Below are 23,611 nucleotides of genomic sequence, written 5' to 3' on the forward strand. Positions count from 1 at the left end.
ACAGTAAATTTGGGCAAGCAGTTTTACAAAGTCTCGTTCCTACCTAGTCAACTCTCCACAGGGAAACCCGGGTTGTTTTTCTCCAATAATGCTCCGCTGCAACACTCTGTTTGGAATTCCCCACTTGTGTGGCTAATTGAGCCTCCTTATTGTCAGAAAAAGCAAGTTTGTTTACTATAAACGATATTTTCTGTAGATAACAGGATGAATTAGCTATGCTTTACACTTGCTTCCTCTTTGAAGAGTCAACTACATATGTCAGCTTGTTACTGACAAAGGATGCTCACAAGGCAATGCATAAAGCTGTTCTAGCTAGGAGACACGTGTGTGTTTGGTGTTGTCGGATGATGTCACCCACTTGTAATGCTAAGTCATCCGGCTATCTACGGAAAACATTGTTTGTGGTATGCAAACTTGCTTTTCTAATATTACTTCTCTGTCTACCCCATTTATGCTTATTATCATGATCTCTTGTTCTAGAACTTTCTTTCTAGTAAAAATGTTTTCTTCTTCTGATTGCATTGAAATGCTAATCAGATAGTCCATGCAATTAATGAAGAAAGTAGTAGATAATGTCTGAAGTTGACATTATCATCCATCTGGGAACCAATGATTTTTCTGGAAACAACATCCAAGTGATCCAGAGAGATCTCCAGATACAGGGGAAGCAGATTAGTCACATGGTGAAGACTATTGCCTTTTTTGGAAGTGTTACCTGTTCATGGAAAGGGGAAGTAGAGGCTAAGTCATATAGATAACTTCAATACATGGCTCAAAACATGGTAAAAGGAAGAAGGTTTTGGATATATTGGGGGCTGGGGCCATGTATGAAAGAGTAAAGGACTCCATGTCAAAAGATGGCTTACATCTGGCTGTGGCAGGAAAAAGGATCCTAAGTGAAAAATTCAAATCCTGTGCCATAAGGCATTTAAACTAGAGGTTGGAGGTGGCAGAAAAGAAATTGGAATGTCACCCCCCACATGTCCAAGAAATGGGTGAAGAAAATAACAAAAGTCAGCTGAATAAGACAGAAAAGATGTCCAAGGAGAGAAGCTGGAAAGCTATGAACACAAATGCTCGTAGTCTGGGCAATAAAATCCCAGACCTGTAGGCTCTAATGGTGGAAATGGACCTGGACATAATTGCTGTACAGAAACATGGTTCACAGAGTCACATGACTGGGATACAGCCATTCTAGTCTATAACTTAAGGAAGGACAGAGAGGACAGGAATGGGGGAAGACTAGAGCTTTATGTCAGAAACAATATTCAATTGAAATGCAAGGGATGTGGGGTAGGGAAAAAGTATTATGGGCTATCCTAAAAAAAGATGATGATGTTTCCATTTACATTGGTGTGGTCTAAAAGCTTCCAATTTAGACAGAAGAGCTGGACGGAGATCTTATCGAAGATATTGAAAAGATGGGGAAGAAGGGAGAAATGTTGCGCATTGGAGATTTTAATTTGCTGGTTGTGGACTGGAATATTCCTTCTGCAGAATCTATGAGAAGTAGAGACATGGTGGATGCCCTCCAAGGGACTATGCTCAAAAAAATGGTAATGGAGCTCACGAGGGCTCCAAATGAGGATAATGTCTCTAATGTCTGGCAGGGGCCCACCTCAGTACAAATGATCATCAGACAGTATGGTTTGATATCACAAATAAGATACAAAGAAGTCACACAAAGACCTGAGTTTTAATTTCAAAAATATGGACTTTGACAAAATGGGGATGTACCTGGAAGAAGAACAAGACGACTGGGAGAAAATGGATGAGGTGGAACAGTAGGCTAAATTTAAAGGAGTTTTTACAAAGGCAACAGATCTAGATGTTAAAAAAGTTAACAAAAGTACAAGGAAGAAGAAACCAATTTGGTTCTCAAAGGAGGTGGTAGCAAAAATAAAGACCAAAAGAGTTCAAGAAGTATAAAGAATCCCAAAAAGAGGAACACAGGGAACAATACCTGGTGAAACTGAGGGAGATGAAGAAAGAAATCAGAAAAGCAAAAGATCAAGAGGAAGAAAGTAAAAAGAAAAAGAGAGGTGATAAAACATTTTTCAGATATATAAGAGAAAGAAGGAAAGAAAGCCCAAAGTGGTATAGTGAAATTGAAAGGCGACGAGGAAAATGTTGTCGAGACAGACAAGGAAGTGGCAGAAATATTAAACAAATACTTCAGTTCAATGTTCACTAAAGAAGACCCTGGAGAAGGACCATTTCTGGTTTTCAAGACAGTAGAAGGGAATGGGCTAGACACAACTCCTTTTATGGGACGAGCTAGGAAAACTGAATGTGGACAAGTCCAAGGGGCTGAATGAGGTACATCCCAAGATGCTACAAGAACTCAGAAATGTCCTGGTGGGTCCGCTAAATGACCTGTTCAATAGAACCCTGGAAACGGGAGTGGTGCCGCAAGATTGGAGAAGAGTGGTTGTAGCCCCGCTTCATAAGAGTGATAGCAGAGAGGAGGGTGGAAACTATAGGCCATTTAGCCTCGCCTCAGTGGTGGGAAAACTAATGGAGACACTGCTGAAAGGATACTGAACTATCTACAATCTGGTAAATTGTTGGATCCAAGGCGACATGGATTCACCAGAGGAAGGTTCTGTCAGACAAATCTGATTGATGTTTTTGATTGGGTGACTGGAGAATTGGATCAAGGAAGAGCACTTGATATCATCTAGTTGGAGTTCAGCAAAGCTTTGATACCGTCCCACATAGGAAGCTTGTGAACAAAATGAGAAGCTTGGGAATGAGTGCTAAGGTGGTAGCATGGATTAAAAACTGGTTGACTGATAGATGACAGCGTGTAATGGTAAATGGAACCTACTCTGAAGAGAGAGCCTTGTTAAGTGAAGTGCCACAGGGATCAGTATTGGGACCGGTTCTGTTCAATATCTTCGTGAGCGACATTGCAGAAGAGATAGAAGATAAAGTTTGCTATTTGCAGATGATACCAAGATCTGCAACAGAGTGCATATGCCTGAAGGAGTAGAGAGAATGAAAACTGATTTATCAAAGCTTGAAGAGTGGTTGAAGATTTGGCAACTGGGATTTAGTGCCAAGAAATGCAGAGTCATGCATCTGGAATGCGATAATCCAAAAGAGCTGTTTGTGATGGGCAGGAAAGGCTGATATGCACGAACCAAGCGTGGGATCTTGAGGTGATAGAGTCTAGCGATCTGAAGATGGTGAAGCAATCTGATAAAGCGATTGCTAAAGCCAGAAGAATGCTGGGTTGCATACAGAGAGGAATAACCAGTTAAAAAAAAAAGGAGGTGGTGATGCCCTTGTACAGGTAGGTCTTTGGTGAGGCCTCACCTAAAGAACTGTGTTCAGTTTTGGAGCCCTTATCTCAAAAGGGATAAAGACAGGATGAAGGCAGTCCAGAGAAGAGCAACCAAAATGGTCTGGGGTCAGTATCAGAAAACCTATGAGGAGAGACTGAAGGATCTGAATATGTATCCTCTAGGAGAGAGGAGGCACAGGGGAGATATGATACAGACCTTCAGATACCTGAAAGGTTTTAATGATGTACAAATGTCAAACCTTTTCTGTTGGAAAGAAATCAGTAGAACTAAGGTTCACGAATTGAAACTCCAGGGAGGATGTCTCAGAACCAACGTCGGAAGATATTTCTTCATGGAGAGGGTGGTGGATTCCTGGAATGCCCTTCCTGAGGAGGTGGAAAAAAACAAAACAGTGAACGAATTCAAAGGGGCATGGGATAAATACTATGGATCACTAAAGGCTAAGAGGATGGAAATGAAGAAAAGAGTGCATGGGGGTGACTTGTTGGTGCTGCGGTTACTACCCTTAAGCAATAAGCCTTGATACTGTTGATGCAACTCCATCATTGCTCTCTGCTTCAATGGTAGAGGAATTTGGATTCAGACAGCAAATAACAAGAGCCCTGACGTTTATGGTCTGGGGAACTGATGTGCAGATATGGGGGGAAAAAAACACAGGATTGCTTCTATGGCCAAGTCCATAAACAAAGCATGTGAAGCAGCACTGTCTGAATTTTCAGGAAGGCTCATCACCCAGTAAAAATGTTGCTAGCAGTACATTTTTATGGGTTATCATAAGGCTCGGGGATAACTACAGAGCAGCAGTTGCTACCCTTAAGAGAAACATGAGGTAACCTATACGGTGCAGTGGATGCTACTATGGGAGGCTTGCTGGGCAGACTAGATGGACCATTTTGGTCCTTTTCTGCTGTCATTTCTATGTTTCTATGTTTGTACAGTGTTTATACTTTTGAGCTATTTAAAAGTCTATATTGTGTCCCTCTTCCCTCCTGTTCTCTAGCTATACATATTTAGGCCTTGTATCTCATAACTTTCCCTTAGTCTTTTTCATCCTGAGCTATAGGTCTGATATAGGAGTTTCTTTAGGCTTCTCACCTGTAAATAGGGTATTTGCAGTGTTATCTCATGATGCCAAACAAAAAATCCCAGGTGTAAACAAGCTAAAGCTACTAAGGTAAGTTTAATACTCAACTTATAAATGGAAAATTATTCTCATCTATCAGCTTAGTAGCTGTTTGCTTAAATATATTGAGGTTAATATTCAAAAGTCATTTAGACGGATAACTCACAAGTTATCCATTTAAATGACTAATGCGGCATATTCAACTGCTTATCCGGCTAAATTATAGCTGGACAGCTACTTATCCGGCTATAATTTAGCCATATAAAAAAGGGGTGTTTCAGGGGCGTTCTGGGGAGGGGCTGAGATATTCAGCTAACCTAGCCGAATATTGGGTATATCAGGCTAGGTTAGCCGAGTAACTTTAGACCTGCTAAAGAGCAGATCTAAAGTTAATGTGACCTTGTGTGGCTGGATAATGTGCTTCTTGACCAGATATCTTGAAAAGTTATCCGGCTATGTAGCACTGTTATCACCTACTAAACTAAAGGGAAAAATAAGTTGTCCAATCCCCTACTCTGCCCCCCCCCCCCCAAAAAAGCGTAATAGAAGTCATCCCGTGTATCCCAACCACCACTCTCCTCCCAAACCTTTTTAAACAGTAGGGAATTGCTTGTGGACCGGGTCCCATCCAGATTTTACCATAAAAATCAGATCAGCCTGCCTCCTTCCCTTCCCACCCACAAGGAAGAGGTGTTGCTCCTGTACCCCCTTCCCCCTGCCCTCAACTATCCCTACCGATACCTTTTTTAAATGAGCTGGGAGTGAGGAACCTTCTGCCATGCTCCCAGCACCTCCAGTGATGCTCTGACAGAGGCAGTGCTGGAAGTATAATCTTACATTCAAGTTTACGCTTCCAGCTCTGCCTCTGTTAGAGCAGCGCTGGAGGCGCCGGGAGCGGGGCATAGGGTCCCTCGCTCCCAGCTTATTAATAAAAGTTACCAATGGGGATGGAGAGGCAAAAGGGATGCAGGAGTGACATCTCTTCCTTGTGGGTGGGTGGGTGGGAAGAGGGGAATCAGGATAGGACAGGGCCCGGTCCACAATACTGAGCAATTCACTACTGTTTAAAAAGGTTTGGGGGTGGGATTTGAAAAACACGGGCTGACTTCTTTTATGCTTTGGAGGGGGGAGGGGAGGGGATTGACTAGTTTATTTTTAGCTTTAGTTTAGTAGGTGATGACAGCGCTTCTTCCCTGGATATCTTTTCAAGATATCCAGCTGGGTAGCAACTTATCCAGTCACACAAGACCGCATAACTTAAAAACCCACCTAGCTATATTCAGACATGTTTTTTTTTTCATTATCCAGCTATATGTAGCTGCATAACCTAAGACTGGTATATTTAGTGGGATATTTCTTCCGCTAAATATACGGGACAAGTTATCCGGCTAACTTTAGCTAGATAACTTGTCCACTAACCGGCTTACTGAATATGGACCTCATTTCATATAAATCCAGTCCAGAACTGAAGGAATGAAGCTCAAATCTGTGTAATATGAGCCTTTATCAGTTGCTAAGATGAAAGGTGCTCAGTGAGTTGTATATGTTACCTGCTTTCAGTATGCGACAGCCATGGAGCTCCCACAGACACTAATCGATGGCTGAAGGTGATGGGATGAAGTGATGTAAGAGAGCAGTGCTACTATAATTGCTACTGTTTTTAGGCATGTTGCTTGGTGTGTGATTGATGCCTCTCTGGGCATCTCGAGATCCATGGATGGTTTCTTTTAATTAGTAAAGTGTCTGACAGAAGGGACCCAAGAGAACCTCCAGTTTGGGCCTTCCAGCTTAATACTTTGTTTGCAGTGTGATTTTGCTTTGTACATGTGTGCACTGGTTTGGTTTCTTGTGTGCCCCTTTTAATTTTTCTTGCTTCAGCTGTCCAGGTAAGAGATGGCACATTGTTCACATACAGTGTCACTCCCTATATAACTGTTTGAGAAAGTGCTGTATGATAAATGCTGTATTTTATGCATATGTCAAGGTGTTTTTTGTCTTGTCTAGCATACACTCTTGGGCTGGTCTGGGGGCAGCTGGTCTATGACCTTTGTCACTCATACAGAATGATTTCTGAAATATCATGCTTTTGGCATACTAATCTTGCAAGTAGGATTAAGAGGAGCACTTTCCACTCTCCATTGCTCAGTTAACACCTGCTCCTAGCCTACTGAGAAGAACACACAAGCTCAAACAAGATTGTCCAAATTCTTGCCTGCTCTTGCATGTTTGTTGTGTTTGATTATAAGGGGAACATAGTGATGAGATTAGGAACAGTGAGTGAAGCCTAATGTGTGTTTCTTGTCCTTGCATTTCCCTATCCCCCAACCTCCCCTCTAATTTTCCATCAGCCCCTCCTATATACCTCTATTTCCAGACATCTGTTGACTTCAGGGAGTGAAGAGGGGGAAAAGAGAATGAGAAAGTTACAGCAGTGACCATACTCTTGAAAAATAAAAAAAACCATGGTAAAAGTAGATCAGGAGATAGAAATTAAGAGTTAAAGAGTAGGAGAAAAATCTAGAGGTTGGAAAGGGTTGGATGCTGAGGGAGTGAGAAAGAGCTGGAGGCTGGATAGGGTTTGAAGGGGAGCTGAACGCTGTGGAGATAGCACAAGGGGGTAGCAGGAGGGAAATGAGAGAAAAGTGTTGGTTTGGAGGTGGACCCTTGGACCGAGGTGGGGTTGACGCAACCCGTGGGTGAGGACCTACAGGTCCCCACCATCAGCAGGTGGAGTGGGCTGAAGGTAGAGGCCACTGGAGCTTCACCTATACCAGTCCTCGTTCCCCGCTGGTTGAGCCTTTGGGTGCCGGGGCCAGCAGGACAGGTGGGCTTTTGAGGTTGGTTAACAAGAAAGGTTGCTTCAGCCCAGAGACAGCAGATGATAGGTGGCGTAGTCCTATCCTAGACTGGGTACGGTACTGGAACTCGGGCGCCAATGGAATGGAGATTAGTTGGGGGCACTCGAGCAAAGGTAGGCCGAAGCCTATTAAGTCCACATCCAGGGATTAGGCTAGAGGAGGCGTCAATGACAGGCTTGGATCAGCGCCGGCGGCAAAGCGGAGGTCGTGCCAAGCAATGCTGAGTTCTGATCTCGGAGAAAGTCAATAGCGTTAGTCAATCAAGGCAATGGTCTGATCACGGAGAAGTCAATAGCATTAGGCGTATCAGAGGTCTGGGTCTGGAGATAGGCTGTAGCATAGTCAGGCGTAGCAGAGGTCTGGGTCTGGAGATAGGCTGTAGCATAGTCAGGCGTAGCAGAGGTCTGGGTCTGGAGATAGGCTGAAGCGTAGTCAAAACAAAGCAAAGTCAATATCTGTAGAGTCAATCCAACACATAGACAGGGCAGGAACGAAGAAGACAGGAACCGGGAACAACGGAGGTCAGGAACGCTAACAACGGAGGTCAGGAACGCTAACAACTGTCCACAACTCAATCTACAATGCAGCCAACCCCGCCCTAATTGACATGATTCACCTTCACAAAGCACAACGGACCACCAGAACAGAAGGCAAAATGACCCTAGACATACCTTCCCCAGCATAGCCAAACTAACAGCCACGAGGAACAGAGCATTCTCCGTCGCAGGACCCAAATTATGGAACACCCTTCCCCATTACTTAAGATCACTCAATGACAGCAAATCGTTCAAAAAAGAACTCAAAACCTGGTATTTCAACCTAACCTTCCGCGACGGAGTCGGCTAAGCCATCCACATCCCTCTTCCCACCTCTTCCCCCCTCCTTTCCTTCTAACACCCCCCTCCCTAACTAATACCCAAACACCTCCACCTTCTTCCCCCGTCCTACCCTCCCCCAACCCCTCCCTGACCTCCCACCCCTCCCCTCTCCCTACCACCCCTATGGCATCCCATCCTCCTTCACCCCCCCTCCCGCCCTCTCCTCCTTGTCTCTTGTTCTTCAATTTTTGCTACACAGCCCTCTATCCAGCCCGCCTCAGCTGATTCCCCCTAGCCCCCCCCCACCCTATCTCAGCTCCCTGCTAGAGTGCCCCAGTGACTGTTTTGTCACCAACCTGTTTACCAAGTTATTTAAGTTATATAAGATGTTATATTCATATTTGTATAAGTTACCAATTGGTCACCACTATGTATAAGTTGTTTATCCTGTAAACCGGAGTGAAGGCATCCCGCTATACTTCGGTATAAAAAAGCCTCGAAATAAATAAATAAATAAATAGAGAGGATTCTCTAGCAGTAACGAGTACTAGAGTAGCGAGGAGTCCTGTTGCAAAGGCAACACCATGGAGCAAGGCCTGAGCTTAAATACACTGAAGAATTTGACGTCGTCATCCAGGGCTGCGGCTAGGATCCCACCACGGGCCCTTCATAAGGATCAGAGGCACGCGTGCGAGCGCCTAGGGAAGGGCGCAGTGCGGGCAGTGGCGTCTCTCCGCTTATCACGCAGAGAAGCCCGACGAGCAATGGCATCTTGAGCTGCAGTACTGGGGACCTAGGCAGAGCTGGAGGCCCGAGGTCAGAGCTGGCAACCCACCACCGCTAGTGAGGAGAAACCAGGAGCTGGAGTCTGTCTGAGAAGGTGAGGGGGCCGCACCGAGGTCTGCCGCAGATGGCACACATAACAAAAAGGAGGTGAGAGGGGTTGCTGGAGAAAAGTTGAGAGAACTGGAGACAGCAAGATGTGAGATGGGGAATGGGGAAGCTGAAAGGGGTATGAGGGGTTGATGGTGGCTGGGATAGAGGTAGACTAGGACCTGTGAAGGAAATGGAGGGCTGGATGGGAGTGATAGAAATGGTTAGAGGGATTGGTAAGAAGTTATGATAGACAGGAGGAACAATAGGAGGAGAAAGTTAAGAGATGGTGACAGAGGTAGGGGAAAAACATTTTCAATTTAAATATGGGATTTATATATTATGCATACATTTTTAAAATGTGTATATAACAACTAATATGTAGTGTTGCTCTACCTGTCTAAGTTCTACTTCCTGATCTATTTTTTCAGGGGTATGGCCTGGCAGTACTATTTCTTCTCTCCCTTTTCACTCTGAAGTCACTGGTGGAACTTAAACTGTGTGGAGGCAGAGAGAGATGGGAGAGGATGATGGAAAGCAAGAGGGGAAATGGAAGGGAGCAAGGGAAACAAAGATGGCTTGGAAAGAGAGAGATGATAAGGGGGAGTTGAGGTACTAGGAGAGTGAGATAAGGGAAGATGGAGAGGACTGATGATGGCATTGTAGTGGGAAAGGCTGAAGGCACTTGTGGGAGGGAAGAGAGGACCAGAAGAAGAGGGGTGGAGGGAATTGGCAGGAGTAAGTTTCCTGAGTCAGTTTGAGAAGATAGTCCAACCCTGCTTCCCTCTTTCTCTCTCTGTCTGTCTGCAGTGTCTAATTAGCAAAGGTTTAGGCCCTGCAATTTTCAGAAACTCAGGTTCACCATTAACAACGAGAAAAAGAAGTTTCTTTTTACCAGGTTTCAAGTCTGTCTACAAATGCAGTCTCTCTAGTTTATTAGACCCCATTGTTAGGTCTTCTTTCATTGAGTCTGCCCTCCTCCCACATATGGAATAACTAAGCAGATACTTAACTTGAGAATATTATAACTTTACCTACCAAAAGGAGGATTTTAGTTCTCTAGATTTTATTCCTTTTAGAAAGTAGTGAGCCTTTTATGTTGCCATTGTAAAACTGCCCCAGATTAGTCCTTTCTTACAGATTTTCCCAGTTGGGATAAACACTTCTGAAGTTAACATCAGAAATTGGCTAAGCTCCATGTAATCTCCTTTCCCATGATGTAGTCTCACTGTTCCGTATCACAGAATTGCCATGAAGGGTTAGGGGGACCAGCTGTATTCTTTCATGTTTTAATAATTGGGCTTGATGACAACAACCAACCAGTTATGGCTGAAAATATACTTTAAAAAAAGAGGTCCAGAAAATGCTAAACACTTATGATATCAACAATATACTCAAAAAGTCTAGCTCAAATGTGAAGAGATTGTATAAGGTCAAACTGGGGAAACCTCATACTGTGCCAATACTAGGCTAAATGGAAATGCCTATATGGCTACTTATTTTGAAATTCTAACTCCAACAATGTGGTTGTTAGAATGCATATATACGGTAATCATTGGTAACCCCAGAAAGACAAGATGCTTGGTCAATTACTCCATTAGACACATTGCAGTGTCGGGATCGTGACACTTATCGCATGAAGTTTCTTATACAGCACCTTGGCATCATAACTGTGAGTTTTGATTGGTGTAACATTCTTCGTTTGTATACCATCACTGACTCCCACAACAGTGGACTTGCACTGGATTGTCAAGATAGCCTAATGGAGTAATTGACCAAGCATCTTGTCTTTCTGGGGTTACCAATGATTATATATGCATTCTAACAACCACATTGTTGGAGTTAGAATTTCAAAATAAGTAGCCATATAGGCATTTCCATTTAGCCTAGTATTGGCACAGTATGAGGTTTCCCCAGTTTGACCTTATACAATCTCTTCACATTTGAGCTAGACTTTTTGAGTATATTGGAAATATACTTTAGCAGATGACTGTATGTGTGGCTAGTTTCTGTTTGTGTTATATTTTATTTATGAATGTAATATTGTACATTGCTTAGCTGTACACATAAGCGATCAATACATTTTAATAAAGATAACAGGAAGAAGAGAGAAATAAGAATATTAACTTTTAGAAGAAAATATTTAGTTATAGTAATACTAGCTGAAACCTATTGAAATTCCCCAGAAGCCCTTATTCTCTGTCCATCTCCCCAGCCTGAACCCAGCACGCCCTTCCATTCTCCCCAGCCCTATGCCAACATTTCCTTCCCTTCTCCTCAGCCCATCCCCAGCACACTCTGATCCCTCTTCCTAGCCCCACCTGAGTACTCTGTTCCTCCTTCCCCCTTACCAGATTAGCCCCTGCACATTTTGAAGCCCAGCCCTAGCACACTCTGCTTCCCCTCCCCAGCCTGATCCCAGCACATTCCATGGCCTCTCCATAGCCCCTCCCCCAACTGACCTTCAGACCCTCCCTTCCCACCTCAGTCTGACCCCAGCGCACTCTGCCCCCTCTGTAGCTTGACCCCAGTGTACTCTGCCACCCCCTTCCCGGCTGACCCCAGCACACTTTGCCTCCCCCTCCAACCTAAACCCAGTTATCCCTGTTCCTCTCCCCAGAAAAAGAAACCCCCTGAAACACCAAAATTAAATAGATTTCCCCTTTCCCCTGCCCATCAAACCTACTGAAACAGACCTCACCAAGCTTTACCCACCCCACCCCAGCCCTTATCCCATTGCAGTCTGGATCTTCCATGGAAGATCTTGCTGAGCTGATCCTGCATACTAAAATGGTCACCGGTGAACCCCAGGCTGGCACCATTTGGTTGTATGACAGACTACAGCCACACAACATAATGGCCCCGGCCTCAACTTGCCCAGCGCTATTTTGAAATGGAGCAACCAGGCAGGAGTACATGCAATCAAGTATAACTGAAGAGTCATAGTTTTACTTCTTACCCCAACTCTATAGTACCCTTCTATTATCACTTTCACCCTGCATCAGTGGTGAGTTTGATGCATTATTGGGTATATAAACTATTTTGGGGATTTGCTAAAGTAATGGAAGCAAAACTAAAAGGTGAATTTTAAAAGCCCAGCGCATGCCAAAACCAGGAGGTATGCACACAAGTCAGGCCAGTGCACACCGAGCCGTTTTTAAAAGCCAACCGGGTACGTGCATACTTGCCGCTCTGCGCACAAATTAAAATTTCAAAAAAAGGGATGGGGCATGGGTGTTCCTGGATTTTAAGAAATTAGCACATAATTATGCACAAAGGTGCGTACCAGGGTTCCTTGCCATGTAACATTACTTTTGCTATGGATGATGTGTAAGTTATAAAATAAAGATAAATAGTTCGCCAGGGTTTAAGGGTTGGGGTTAACAGGGGAGAAAGGAGGCTATTAAACTAAGGGGATTTGGAAATCCTATTCCTTACTTGGGCGAATTGGGAATGAACTGGGAAAATTGGTAATGGCATCAGCGTGCGTCTTTTAAAATCCTCCCACTTATGTGGTAGAATCGGCATTTGCCCGCATAGGTATGCGTTCACTTGTAATTGTGGACGCAGTTAGGCTATTTTATAACATTTTAGAAAATGGCCGCATCTCTGGGCGCAGGCCAACCAACAGGCGCATATGTGCGTTCTTGCACTGGTTTGAAAGTTACTGTCTACATGAGTAGTTTTGCTTTGATTATTGCTTCGCAAGACGTACCTGCACACATTTGTGCCTGCTTTATATGCAGGTACTTTTTAAAGGCAAAACTTACGGGTTACCTCCCTCGGGAATGCCTCCAAATATATCTGAGTAAAAGACTTGCATTGCTGACATACCCACATAGAGAGTGAGTAGGAATCAAAAAGCTCATTTTCATGAGTAAACCCGCATTTTACCCACAGAAAGGGCTTTAATTATTGCTTATAAAAATGCTGTAGGATTCTGTTCAGACAAAAGGTCCTATTTAAATCCAAGTTATTACTTTTTCCCATTAGTGCTTTAGATTTTTGTCCCATTGCTGTGATTGGCCATTGTAGACTTCCATATGTTTGTTAACCTGCCAGATTGTTTTTCCTTGAGAAACGAGATACAGTACAGAAATACCTTGGTATTTAATCAACAGACGCAGCTAAACAGTAGAGATGTTTTACTATCGCTTCTTTGTAACCTGTAACCATATTTAGAACGTCTTTCCGCTGGCCTTAGTGACTTTCTCTCAGTAATGACGTTCTGCTTTTGCCCATCTATGAATAGCATTTGCACACCACTTTGCCTAGTGAATTCTGCATAAATGCTTTAATGTGAATGGAGGAACTTCCGGCATGCAAGCTCTAGGCAACATTCATTTGTACTTCACCTTGAAAGTAGAAATGTAGGCAATAGCAGCAGCATTAGCACTATTGTTCGTGATCCTGGAATTCTGGAGACTTCCTTTTATACGGAAGCGAATAAGCAGGATAAAAAAAATAAAATGCAGGTGAAGAGGTGCTACACAGTTTGTCATACTGATGCAAATTACATATGCCCAGTGACAACCAGCATATACTTCTAAGAGTAGGAAAGATATAAATCTTCAGAATTATTTGTAAGTTTCCGTATTCATTATAGCAAAGGTAAACAGGGTCAAGGAATAGAAAATAATTTAATGTGGAAATTTTATAGAGCATGCCAAACTAGCAAGTGTTACAACAAAATGCATACAACTGCAGGGAGTCCCTGGCTCAGAGAGTTTACAGTCTAAGTGGAAACCTGAGGTGATGAGAGTTGGTGACTTGTCCAAGGTCAGAACAAGAAGTAGGATTTGAATCCAGGGTTACTGGTTTCTAATCTATTATTCTAACCAGTAGGCCACACACAGTCACATGTTATGCCTTCCTGATCATCTAATCATAGTTTGGCGCAATGTAGCTTAGCTTCCATTGTGCTAAAAAAAATTCCAAAAAACTTCTACTCCTGTTCGTTTTCATCATCATGCTAAAGGTGGTATGATGCAGGAAAGGCAAAGTTGGGTTACTTAAAATTATGCCTTTCTAGATTCATGTGGATGTTGGCCACCCCCTACCTTCCACCACCATGACAGCAACCTTAAATCTTTTATCACATTGCAAGACAATTCTCAGAGTCACATTTGTATGTTACTGTCTTAGCACTTTAATATTCCATTATATTCTTGCCTTTTTAAAATGTTGAGCTAGGGCTCTAAAACCCCCTTCAGTTTCCTGTTGCTCAAAGTGAACATGATGCAGGTAAACTTCTAAATGAGCCTTTTCCCACATTGTGTCAAGACTAGAGAATAGTATTCCTTTGGAAATGTGTTTGCTGAGTGATTATAAAAGCTTTAGGAAAATACTAAAAACTTATTTGTTCAGGTAAGCTTTTAAATCATGCTTTTTGTTGGATTGTTTAATTTTGTCTTTTTTATTGTATTGTTTTGATTGTGATGTGTGTGATATGTTTTGAAGATTAGAATGTTTTAAATTACATTTGTTTTAATTTTGATGTTGTAATCTGTCTTGACCAATTTTTTTGGAAAGAGTGTGGAATATTAAGGTTTTCTAAATAAATAAATAAATAGATAAGCTGTAACCTAGCTGTCTAAGCTGTGGTTTTCATAAATCAGCTTGTTAAATACCTCTAGACACTGGGTCAAAAAGTGTTTCTCCATGACAAAGCTAAGTAGCTGAGAATCTCGTATACAACAATGTAAAATAATGCCATGAAAAAGGGACTATGCAATAATTTTACAAAATGATTTTATTCACATAATATGGTGCATTATTACAAACAGCATGAAAAAAATACTTTAATGACCGATGATTAAATATAGCGTGGTGAAAGCAACCAATATATGCTATCCCGCACACAATGGCCAATGACTGTGCAGAAATTGCACCATTAAGCCTGGTATGAGGTCATTAAAACAACAAAAACATTTGTTTTTTGTTTTGGGTCAACATTATTGGTAAATAGAGGTACTTTAGTCTTTCAGTCTTTAAGTATGAGAGAAAATATGTGTGAAGCTTGCTGGGCAGACTAGATGGGCCATTTGGTCTTCTTCTGCCGTCATTTCTATGTTTCTATGTTTCTATATATGTTTCACTTTCAACTTTCATAAATCAAGCCAGCTGGCTGGATTTAAACTGCTATGAGAGAGATGGCCAGTTAACATAGGTCCTCATTTACTAAGCATTTTTCCCATAGAGACAGAATGGGAGAAAAGCCTTAGTAACTTACAAAGTTAATAATAACTTACTAACTTAATAACTTACAAAGTTATAATTAGTCTTATATTCATACAGTTATTATGTTATATTGTAAAGCTCTTTGCTGAATTAATGTTTGAATGTAAACCGAGGTGATGTTTCTTACGGACCCCGGTATATAAAAATCCTTAAATAAATAAATAAATAAATAAATAAATAATAAATAAATAGTAAATCAGGCCTTTAGCCAGCTAGCAATGAAAATTGAGCACTAGCTGGCTAAATTGTTCCCCCTTCCCCCCTCCGGACAAAATCCTACCTCTGGAATACCCACAACTGAGCAACAAATTCTAACTGCCTAGATTTAGCTGTTCAGTGGTGAAGGTTTTCATCCCAAGTGACCTAACTGACTAGATCCCTTTGAAAATCGGCCCCTTTGTTTCTAGAAACATTATTCCTTAATCTTGATCTGGTATGTTGAATGTGTATATGTAAAAATACTTTGTTTTCCACTGGGTAGATATAGAATTATGATAGTTAAATTTGCTTGAAATGCACAAAACTATTTTTTTTAATCTAGTGTGAATAATCTAAAAATATATGAATATATATAATCTTTTATGTTTATGTTTTGGAATTGCAGAGTCTATTGAGTTTAGGTTCGAACTCTAAAGGCCTCAAGCAGTGGCAAGATATGGAACAATTCAAAACCTTGAATGCATCAGAGTCATCAGACCATAGCTTAATGTATAATGCCAAACCTGATGGGGTACAAAATAAAAACACAAGAGACTTTACATCCATTGATCTCATTCACACAAATCCAAGTCACATTATTGATAATCTGCTACCATGTGACTCAACATATGCTTTTGCCAGCAAAGAATTACCTGTACTGCATCAGATTCAGCAGTTCATAGCTTTTCCTGTTGACAACATCAGCACTGAACTTCATAAAGATTCAAGTAAAAATACGGACACCAGTTTGAAAGGGATGGCAGGCATTACCAAGATACAGATAGAGCAGGAGACTTTGCCATCTCAACATCTATCTGATGTCTCAAAACCAATTGCTTCAATCACTTTTTCATCCCGCAAACGTTCTCCGTCTCCTTCAGTTTCCCCAGTCCTCAATACTGACACTGCTGAAGACAACCCACAGCTTCACAGTATTGTGCCCATGGAGGATCAAACCATTGTCATTGAAGATCAGTCTCATCTTATCAGACAACTGGGAACCTCAAGAGTATGTGCTTTATTAGATTCCAAATCTCACTTGCTTACTGGAGATAGAGACAAGCAGTTGCAGGAAAATCAGGACAGCAAAGCTGGAACATTTCAAAGAAAAGATGTTAGATCAGGTCAAGGTCCTAAATCTGATGTCATGGAACAAAGTCAGAGCTTCAGTGCACAGAGAGAGAGTTTCCAAACTGCTCAGACTTTAAGACCAGACTTCCCTCAGGAGATCACATCACGGGAGGTCAAAACCCAGTTTGAAGCCTCTTCTGTGAACTCGACTAGTATTGGAACAGGGAATAACAGTGTGGTGCAGCCTTCCTCTCTAGCACATCTTGCAACTATAGATTCTGTCCTTTCTTCTTCTCCAACTAGGAAAGCTCTTTCTTGTGTCCGTGTAACACTCTCTCCAAAACCTGATCACACCAAATTGATCAATTTAGAATTTGACGAGAAGCCTAATGAATATTACATTGAAGCTGGAGCAAGACCTAGTAGGAATTCTGAGACAGACAGACAAGGAAAGTTCTCCATATCTCCTTTAAGATCTTTGACTGTTTCAAAGTTGACAGACAGTGAGTCTGCACCAAAGTCTCAAGGATCATCTTACTTTCCAGTTCCAGTGTCTTACCCAGAGTCATTTAATGTGCATTACTCAGCTCTGAGTAGATTTGATACAGCCAAAGATCTGAGCCCTCTGCCTTTAGTTACCCTGGACATGCCATTGTCAAGAAAGATGCCTACCATGCCTTGTGATTCAAGTAGACAGATCCAGTGGCAGGATGATTCCAAGTCTGTGGTCCCTGCACAAAGGGAGAAGGCATCATCTGATGCTATGACTCAAATAACAACAGAAAGCCCTGAAAAGACCACCTTTTCAGCAGAGATTTATATCAGCCCTTCTGATGATGAAAACATCACCAACAGGTCCCTTAATCAGAAAGTTGGGGCCTCAGGAGTGTCACCTCTTCCTCCAAATCGAATCTCCCTTTCCTCACAACTAGGTGGTGAGTATACCATGAATTCTTTATATATATATATGAGATACATCTACATGCAATGGAGGCAGTGTGTATAAATGCATCTTATGAATATTGTGTGGATATTTTTGAAAATCCATTTGGCATGTGGCACTTGAGGACCAGAGTTGCCTACCCATGCTCTAGTGTCTGTCATCTTTCTGAATTTCTGCCTAATGGTGCATTATTTGACTTCTATAGATTGCTTTGTTTCATATGTAGCAGGTACATATGAACTAAGCAATACCCTTGGGGAAAAAAATAAGAATAATGTACTTTGTATTCCTTATCCTTCAAAGGTTAATATTTGTGGATTTTTCTTTATTTGTTGACATCTATTAAGGCGGTGTGTATGAATTTCAGTAGTCATAATTTAATTGCAATCACTTGCCTTGTATTCTGGTATCTAATTTCTAGCACTGCAGCACTCTGCCTGGAGTATCAGCTATATCTCATTGTACAGTGAATAAACTCCTTTGCCTTCTGTCTGTGTGAAGATGAGACAAAAATGGGTTTATTTTACAATAATTAGTAATTCTGAAACCCAGTGGGGGAGTACATCTGTTTTCTTAGAGACACAGACACCTAGGATTGGCCTATCGGAGGATCGGGTATCCCCCCGGTGTGCCGGTCGCTCCAGTCCCGTGGTCTGTCGTGCGCGGCCGTGATGAAGCCGCGCTCTGCAGACCACATGATGTGTCCTGGGCGCCGAATCCCCGGGCCAGTCTTCCTCGGGAATCCACCCCTGCAGACACCATTTCCTTACAGGTACAACATCCCACATTATCAAGGCTTGTTTAGTCCCAAGCAAAATTGTCACAATGAACAAGCTGGCTGGACTTTCAAGACAACACCTTTGAAGGGAAAAACAGCTCTATATTATTTGTAATGGGATTTTCTCTTTTTTAACTGGAAATTATGCTTAGATAACTCTCATTCATAGATGTTCTTGGTCGCTGACCAGATCCTGGCAGTAAAACATACCACTTTTGTTTTCTTATTTAAAAAGAAGCTAATGTCTGTAAGATAACAATAAAATTCACATATGCATTTGAACATTGTAAAGTTAAGAGCTGTGGCTTCCCTGTTTTTTAAGTTTTCAATTGACAGTCCTTTATTCAGTTGAACCAAACAAATGAGATTTTAATAGTAAAATATTTAAATGGAATCCAGTGCTGTAGAACACTGTAATTCAACAGAATGCATGACATCAAAGATCAAACAAACACAGTATTATGACATAAGTGGTGCAGTCAATTCTCTGATTACTGCTTAGAAGGAACATTTATGCTCTGGGACCAAATCTCTGCTGTTCACCCTTGCTTATGTGGTGAATACAGAGTTTAAACTGTATGCCCTTAACTACCAAGACTGCTCTTTTTGATGTGAATTTGTTAGGAGATGATTTTCTAACAAAAATGCTCTCTACAGATCAATCTCAGCTGCTATCGCATAGGCGAGCAAGAAGCCCTGAGGTGTTCTTCCCTTATCCTGAAGGGAGACGCAAAATATCTCCTGTCAGATCAGATACCACCATTGAGAGCTCCCACCCAGGTAAATAGTAGTTTCAGCCAAGATCTTATTTTTAGTTGGGAAACCTTCAAAACTTTGTGGAAAGGTTGGCATAATTCAGTAACCAGCAGAATTGCATTTGAGATATGCATGTCTAGAATTAACTTTCTCAGCCTTTGAAACTGGGTCACTCCTTCTGTTCTCTCCTTCCTTCACCTACCTTTCCCTTCTTCTTCTCTGGGCCTCTATTGCCTACCCTTTCACCCCCTTACCCCAAATGCCTTCTGCCTGCCACCTCTTCTCAGCTCCAGTCATTGGTCCCCACGACCACTTCACTGAATTGTTTCAGAGCTACCTGCCTTCTGAATTGGCTGCAGGTGTGATGGTGTTTCCTGATCAGCACAGGCTCAAAGTGATCTCATTTCTTTGATTTTTGTGTTATGTTTGCCAGCTCGCAGAACAGTCCGCACCAACGCACTCATCCAGGCTGCCCAGTTGCCCACTCAGAATATTTGTGCCGCTCCTGTGTCATGCAGCTAGATGCTGCTACTCCCTCTTCCTCCTCAGGACTCACTTAAGTGTGCATATGCAGGACTCACACTAGTTTAAAAGGGCCCACAGTGGGAAAAGGCTTGCGGCACCCAATGATGACATCAGATGCCAGGACCTATATAAAGGAGTTGTTGACACTCATTCTTCGCCTCTGCAGTGGGTCGACTACCCCTAGATAGTATGAGTTGCTGATGCAGGACTTCTCCATGTCTTCAGCCATGCCTTGCCTTTTCTTCAGCCTCGTTCAGCCATGCCTTGCCTTCATCTTCAGCCATGTCCAGCCTTCCATGTCTCCAGCCTTGCTTTGCCTTCATCTTCAGCCTTGACCAGCCTTCTGTGTCTTCAGCTTTGTCTTGGCTTCTTGGACTGACCTCAAGTACTGACCCTAGCCTCTGATCTGACCATCCTTGTCTGACGCCTGCCTTGACCATAGCCTGTGTCTTGACCTTCCTTGATTGCCGCCTGCCTTGACCATAGCCTGTGTCTTGACCTTCCTTGACTGCCACCTGCCTCAACCCTAGCCTAACTACAGAACCTCCTAGCCTTCACCAGAGATGCTCCCCTAAGATGTGAAGATCCCCAAAACCCAAAGGCTCAACCTGTATGAAAAGGGGCTGGTATAGCAAAGTTCCAGCTCAGTCTGGCAATGAGGACCTACTGGCCTTCCTAGTAGGTGGTGTCAACCTTACTGCAACATAAGGTTCCACAAGTCTAACAGTTTGCCGAGGCCATGGACCCAATGACCCAGGTTTTGCTCCAAGCAATTCCAGGCTTGGCACAGCGCTTACAGGAGCAGCAACAGGTGCTCAATCAGGTCACCGCTGCCCTGGAGAAGTTGGCCATACAGTGGATACCCTGAGGCAAGAACCCACACCAAGACCGACGACTCCGCCTCCTCAGGTACCACTGGACACCACCCAACCTTTACCTCAGCTACCACCACCCCCACATTTCATGAGGATCCCAGACAATGCTGTCGGCTTTATAAACCAGTGCTGAATACATTTCCAGCTACAGGCCGCAATGTTCTCTAATGATCAGACCAAGATCACTTATGTTCTCTCTTTTTTTGGGTGGCACCAACTTGGCATGGGCTTCCCCTCTTTGGGAGCGCGAGAATCCTATACTCCAAAACGTAAACAGCTTTCTCCAAGTGTTCCACCTCGTTTTTGACAAGCGAGGAAGGGTTGCCACCCGAACCACTGAAATTTTACAGATCCAACAGGTCTCCCAGACCCTCTCAGAGTACGCCATCAAATTTAGGATGCTTGCCTCTGAACTGAACTGGGGTGAAGACAGCTTCTCGGCCATCTTCCTGCAAGTTCTGGCAGGTCGCATAAAAGACTAACTTGATGATCTCATTGTCCTGGCCAGATGTATAGATCGCAGATTCCAGGAGAGGACACACAAGCACAAGTCTTGATACACCGTTCCCTTGGCACCCTGCTACCAGTGGCCTCTCCTCCGGTGACTTTACTCTCAGAGCCTAAAACCCAGGGTGAACCCATGCAATTGTGTCATACCCAGCTGACAGCCCAGGGAAAGGCACACCAAAAACAACAGGACTTGTGCATGTATTGTGCTGCACCAGGACACCTGATGGCCCAATGCCCAGAGAAACCAAGAAACACCTGAGCCTAGGGTTAACTGAGGAGATAACCCTAGGCTAGACTTTCTCCGATCCCAAACTCCTGGTCCCAGTAGCAATCACTCAAGACTAGACCTATTTCTTCTCTTAGATGTTCCTGGACTCCAGTGCTGGGAACATTTCATAGATCACATCTAGTGAACCACTATCATTTACCTACGCTTTCCTTGGAGCAACTTCTTAATGTTTCCTCTGTCTACAGTGACCCATTCCTGGGCAGGATCACACAATGCACTGTTCCATTTACCCTCCAGACCAGTGTACTTTGTTCTGAGTCAATCACTCTGTACTTGAGCAGTCAATCAGATTGTCCTGGGCCTTCCTTGGCTACAAAAACAGCAAACCATTATTGATTGGTCCACACTTGAACTAGCCCATGGAGGCTATCTTGTTCTTACTCCTGTCTTGCCTCAATCATCCTTCCAACTCCCCTCACCATTGCCACTATCCAGATTGGATAACCACCGCAATATGCGGAATATGTGGACATGTTCTCTAAACAGCAAGCCGAGACGATGCCTCCTCACCGCTCCTAGGACTGTAGGATCAAGCTCTTCACAGGCAAGGACCCTCCATGAGGCAGGGTGTGCCCACTCTTGGGATCGGAAACCAAGGCTTTGAATGATTACATCCAAGAAAAGTTTGCCAGGGGCCATCTTCCTTACCTGCTGGCGCAGGGTTCTTTTTCATGGCAAAAAATGAGATTCTATATTGACTACAGAGGCCTGAAAGCTATTACCAAAAAGGTTCGCTGTCCCTTGCCGTTAATATCCAAACTGTTTGACTGACTACAGGTGGCTTGAGTCTTCACTAAGCTGGTTCTCCGGGGCGCATACAATCTCATCCAAATCAAGCATGGAGATGAATGAAAGACCGCCTTTAATACAAGGGATGGACACTATGAATATTTAGTCATTCCATTTGGTTTGTGCAGTGCCCCAGCAGTCTTCCAAAAAATGGTGAATTATATTTTCCGGGACCTTATATATTCTTCCATGGTGGTATTCCTCGATGACATTCTCATCTTCTCCCACTCCCTGCCTGCTCACAGGACCCAGGTTAAAAATTGTACTCAAACACTTACATGAAAATCATCTGTATGCCATGTCTTTTTGAACAAGAGAGCCTACCCTTCCTGGGGTACCTAATCTCCAGTACCAGACTCAACATGGACCCTGCACAACAGAAGGCCATCCTAGAATGACTGCAGCCAGTGGACTTGCAAGTCTTAGAAAGATTTCTTGGATTCTCCAATTAACACCGGCAATTCATTCATGAACATTCCACTCTTGCTGCTCCACTCATGGCCTTAACCCAAAAGGGTTTGAATATCAGGAACTGGCCACCAGAAACGCTCGCAGCCTTCTAGAAGCTCAAACAAGCCTTCACTCAAGGACCTGTCTCCAACACCCAGACACTTCCCATCCTTTCATGCTTGTGGTAGATGCCTCTTCCCTTGGGGTTGGGGCTGACCTTAGTCAACACAGCACAGAAGAAAAACTTCTCCCTTGTTCACTCTTCTCTCAAAAAGTTTCTCTAGTGGAGAAAAACTATACTGTCAAAGACAGAGAACTTCTAGCCATTATACTCACTCTGGAAGAGTAGTGGCATCTCTTGGAGGGCTCTCAACACAAAAGCAGCAACTACACAGATCATAAAAACTTAGAATATTTTCTGCAGTTCAACACTTTGGCAGGCTCACTGATCTCTCTTCTTCTCTCGTATTAACTTTGAGCTCTGCTGCCGGCTGGCAAGAAAAGAACCACCTGTTCCTTCCTAACTGAAGATATCATAGAAGTGCCATGACATCTCATCCACCCAGCAAGTATTCTCCTGACCTCCACCACTTCCATTACAGCCGGGAAGACCATTGTCCCCAAGAGACTCCGGGGAAAAGTGTTGAAATGGGTGCACGACTCCCATGTATCAGGGCAAGAAAGTCCGAGACATCAGCATTGGTGGCATCAATGCTAAAGAACCTTGGAACTGCACCGATAGATACCGAGCCATCGATGCTGGCAGGGCCATTCGCTCCATTGGTGCCACTGGCAGGGGCACCGTGGACTGAATCCTGTCAGTCTCCACCAGGTTGAGGACATTTGGTTTGTCGTCTTCAAACTTGGCACCAGGGAAAGACTAGGCCAAGCGCCAAGGGAAGCCGAGGAAGAATCCGCATCGGTCGCCTTCGAAACACTGTGCCAGACTCAGGTTTGCACCAGCGCATGCCATGATGCCCTGAAAGCAACCCTGTGGCGAAGAATGCCTATCCTTCATCAATGCCAGAGGTCTGGAACGGTCTCTGCCGTTCCTGGTGTCAGTTGCTGATCCACCTCAACGTTTTGAGGAAGATCTGGCCACTCCTACCTTCCAGTCTGTTTTGGCATTGACAACTTTTGAGGAAGAGGAGCGCAGAATCCAGTTAGTGGTCAATCGGGTGCTGCAGGGCATCGAGCAGGTGAT

At 43.3% G+C, this 23,611-nt stretch overlaps 1 protein-coding gene across 3 annotated transcripts in view; it reads left to right on the plus strand.

The window, feature by feature from the left end:
* The window catches only part of ALMS1 (ALMS1 centrosome and basal body associated protein), a 266,815-nt gene that overhangs the window by 155,020 nt on the left and 88,184 nt on the right, over nt 1-23,611 (plus strand). For 2 of the 3 annotated variants that reach the window (XM_029594680.1, XM_029594673.1), the window contains exons 9-10: nt 15,828-17,427; nt 18,871-18,993. In XM_029594680.1, the coding sequence (XP_029450540.1) occupies nt 15,828-17,427; nt 18,871-18,993 (1,723 nt within the window). The remainder of the gene's footprint in view (nt 1-15,827; nt 17,428-18,870; nt 18,994-23,611) is intronic. The other variant, XM_029594689.1, reaches the window with a different exon arrangement.

Source organism: Rhinatrema bivittatum, chromosome 1, assembly GCF_901001135.1.
Source record: "Rhinatrema bivittatum chromosome 1, aRhiBiv1.1, whole genome shotgun sequence".
Classification (NCBI taxonomy): Eukaryota; Metazoa; Chordata; class Amphibia; order Gymnophiona; family Rhinatrematidae; genus Rhinatrema; species Rhinatrema bivittatum.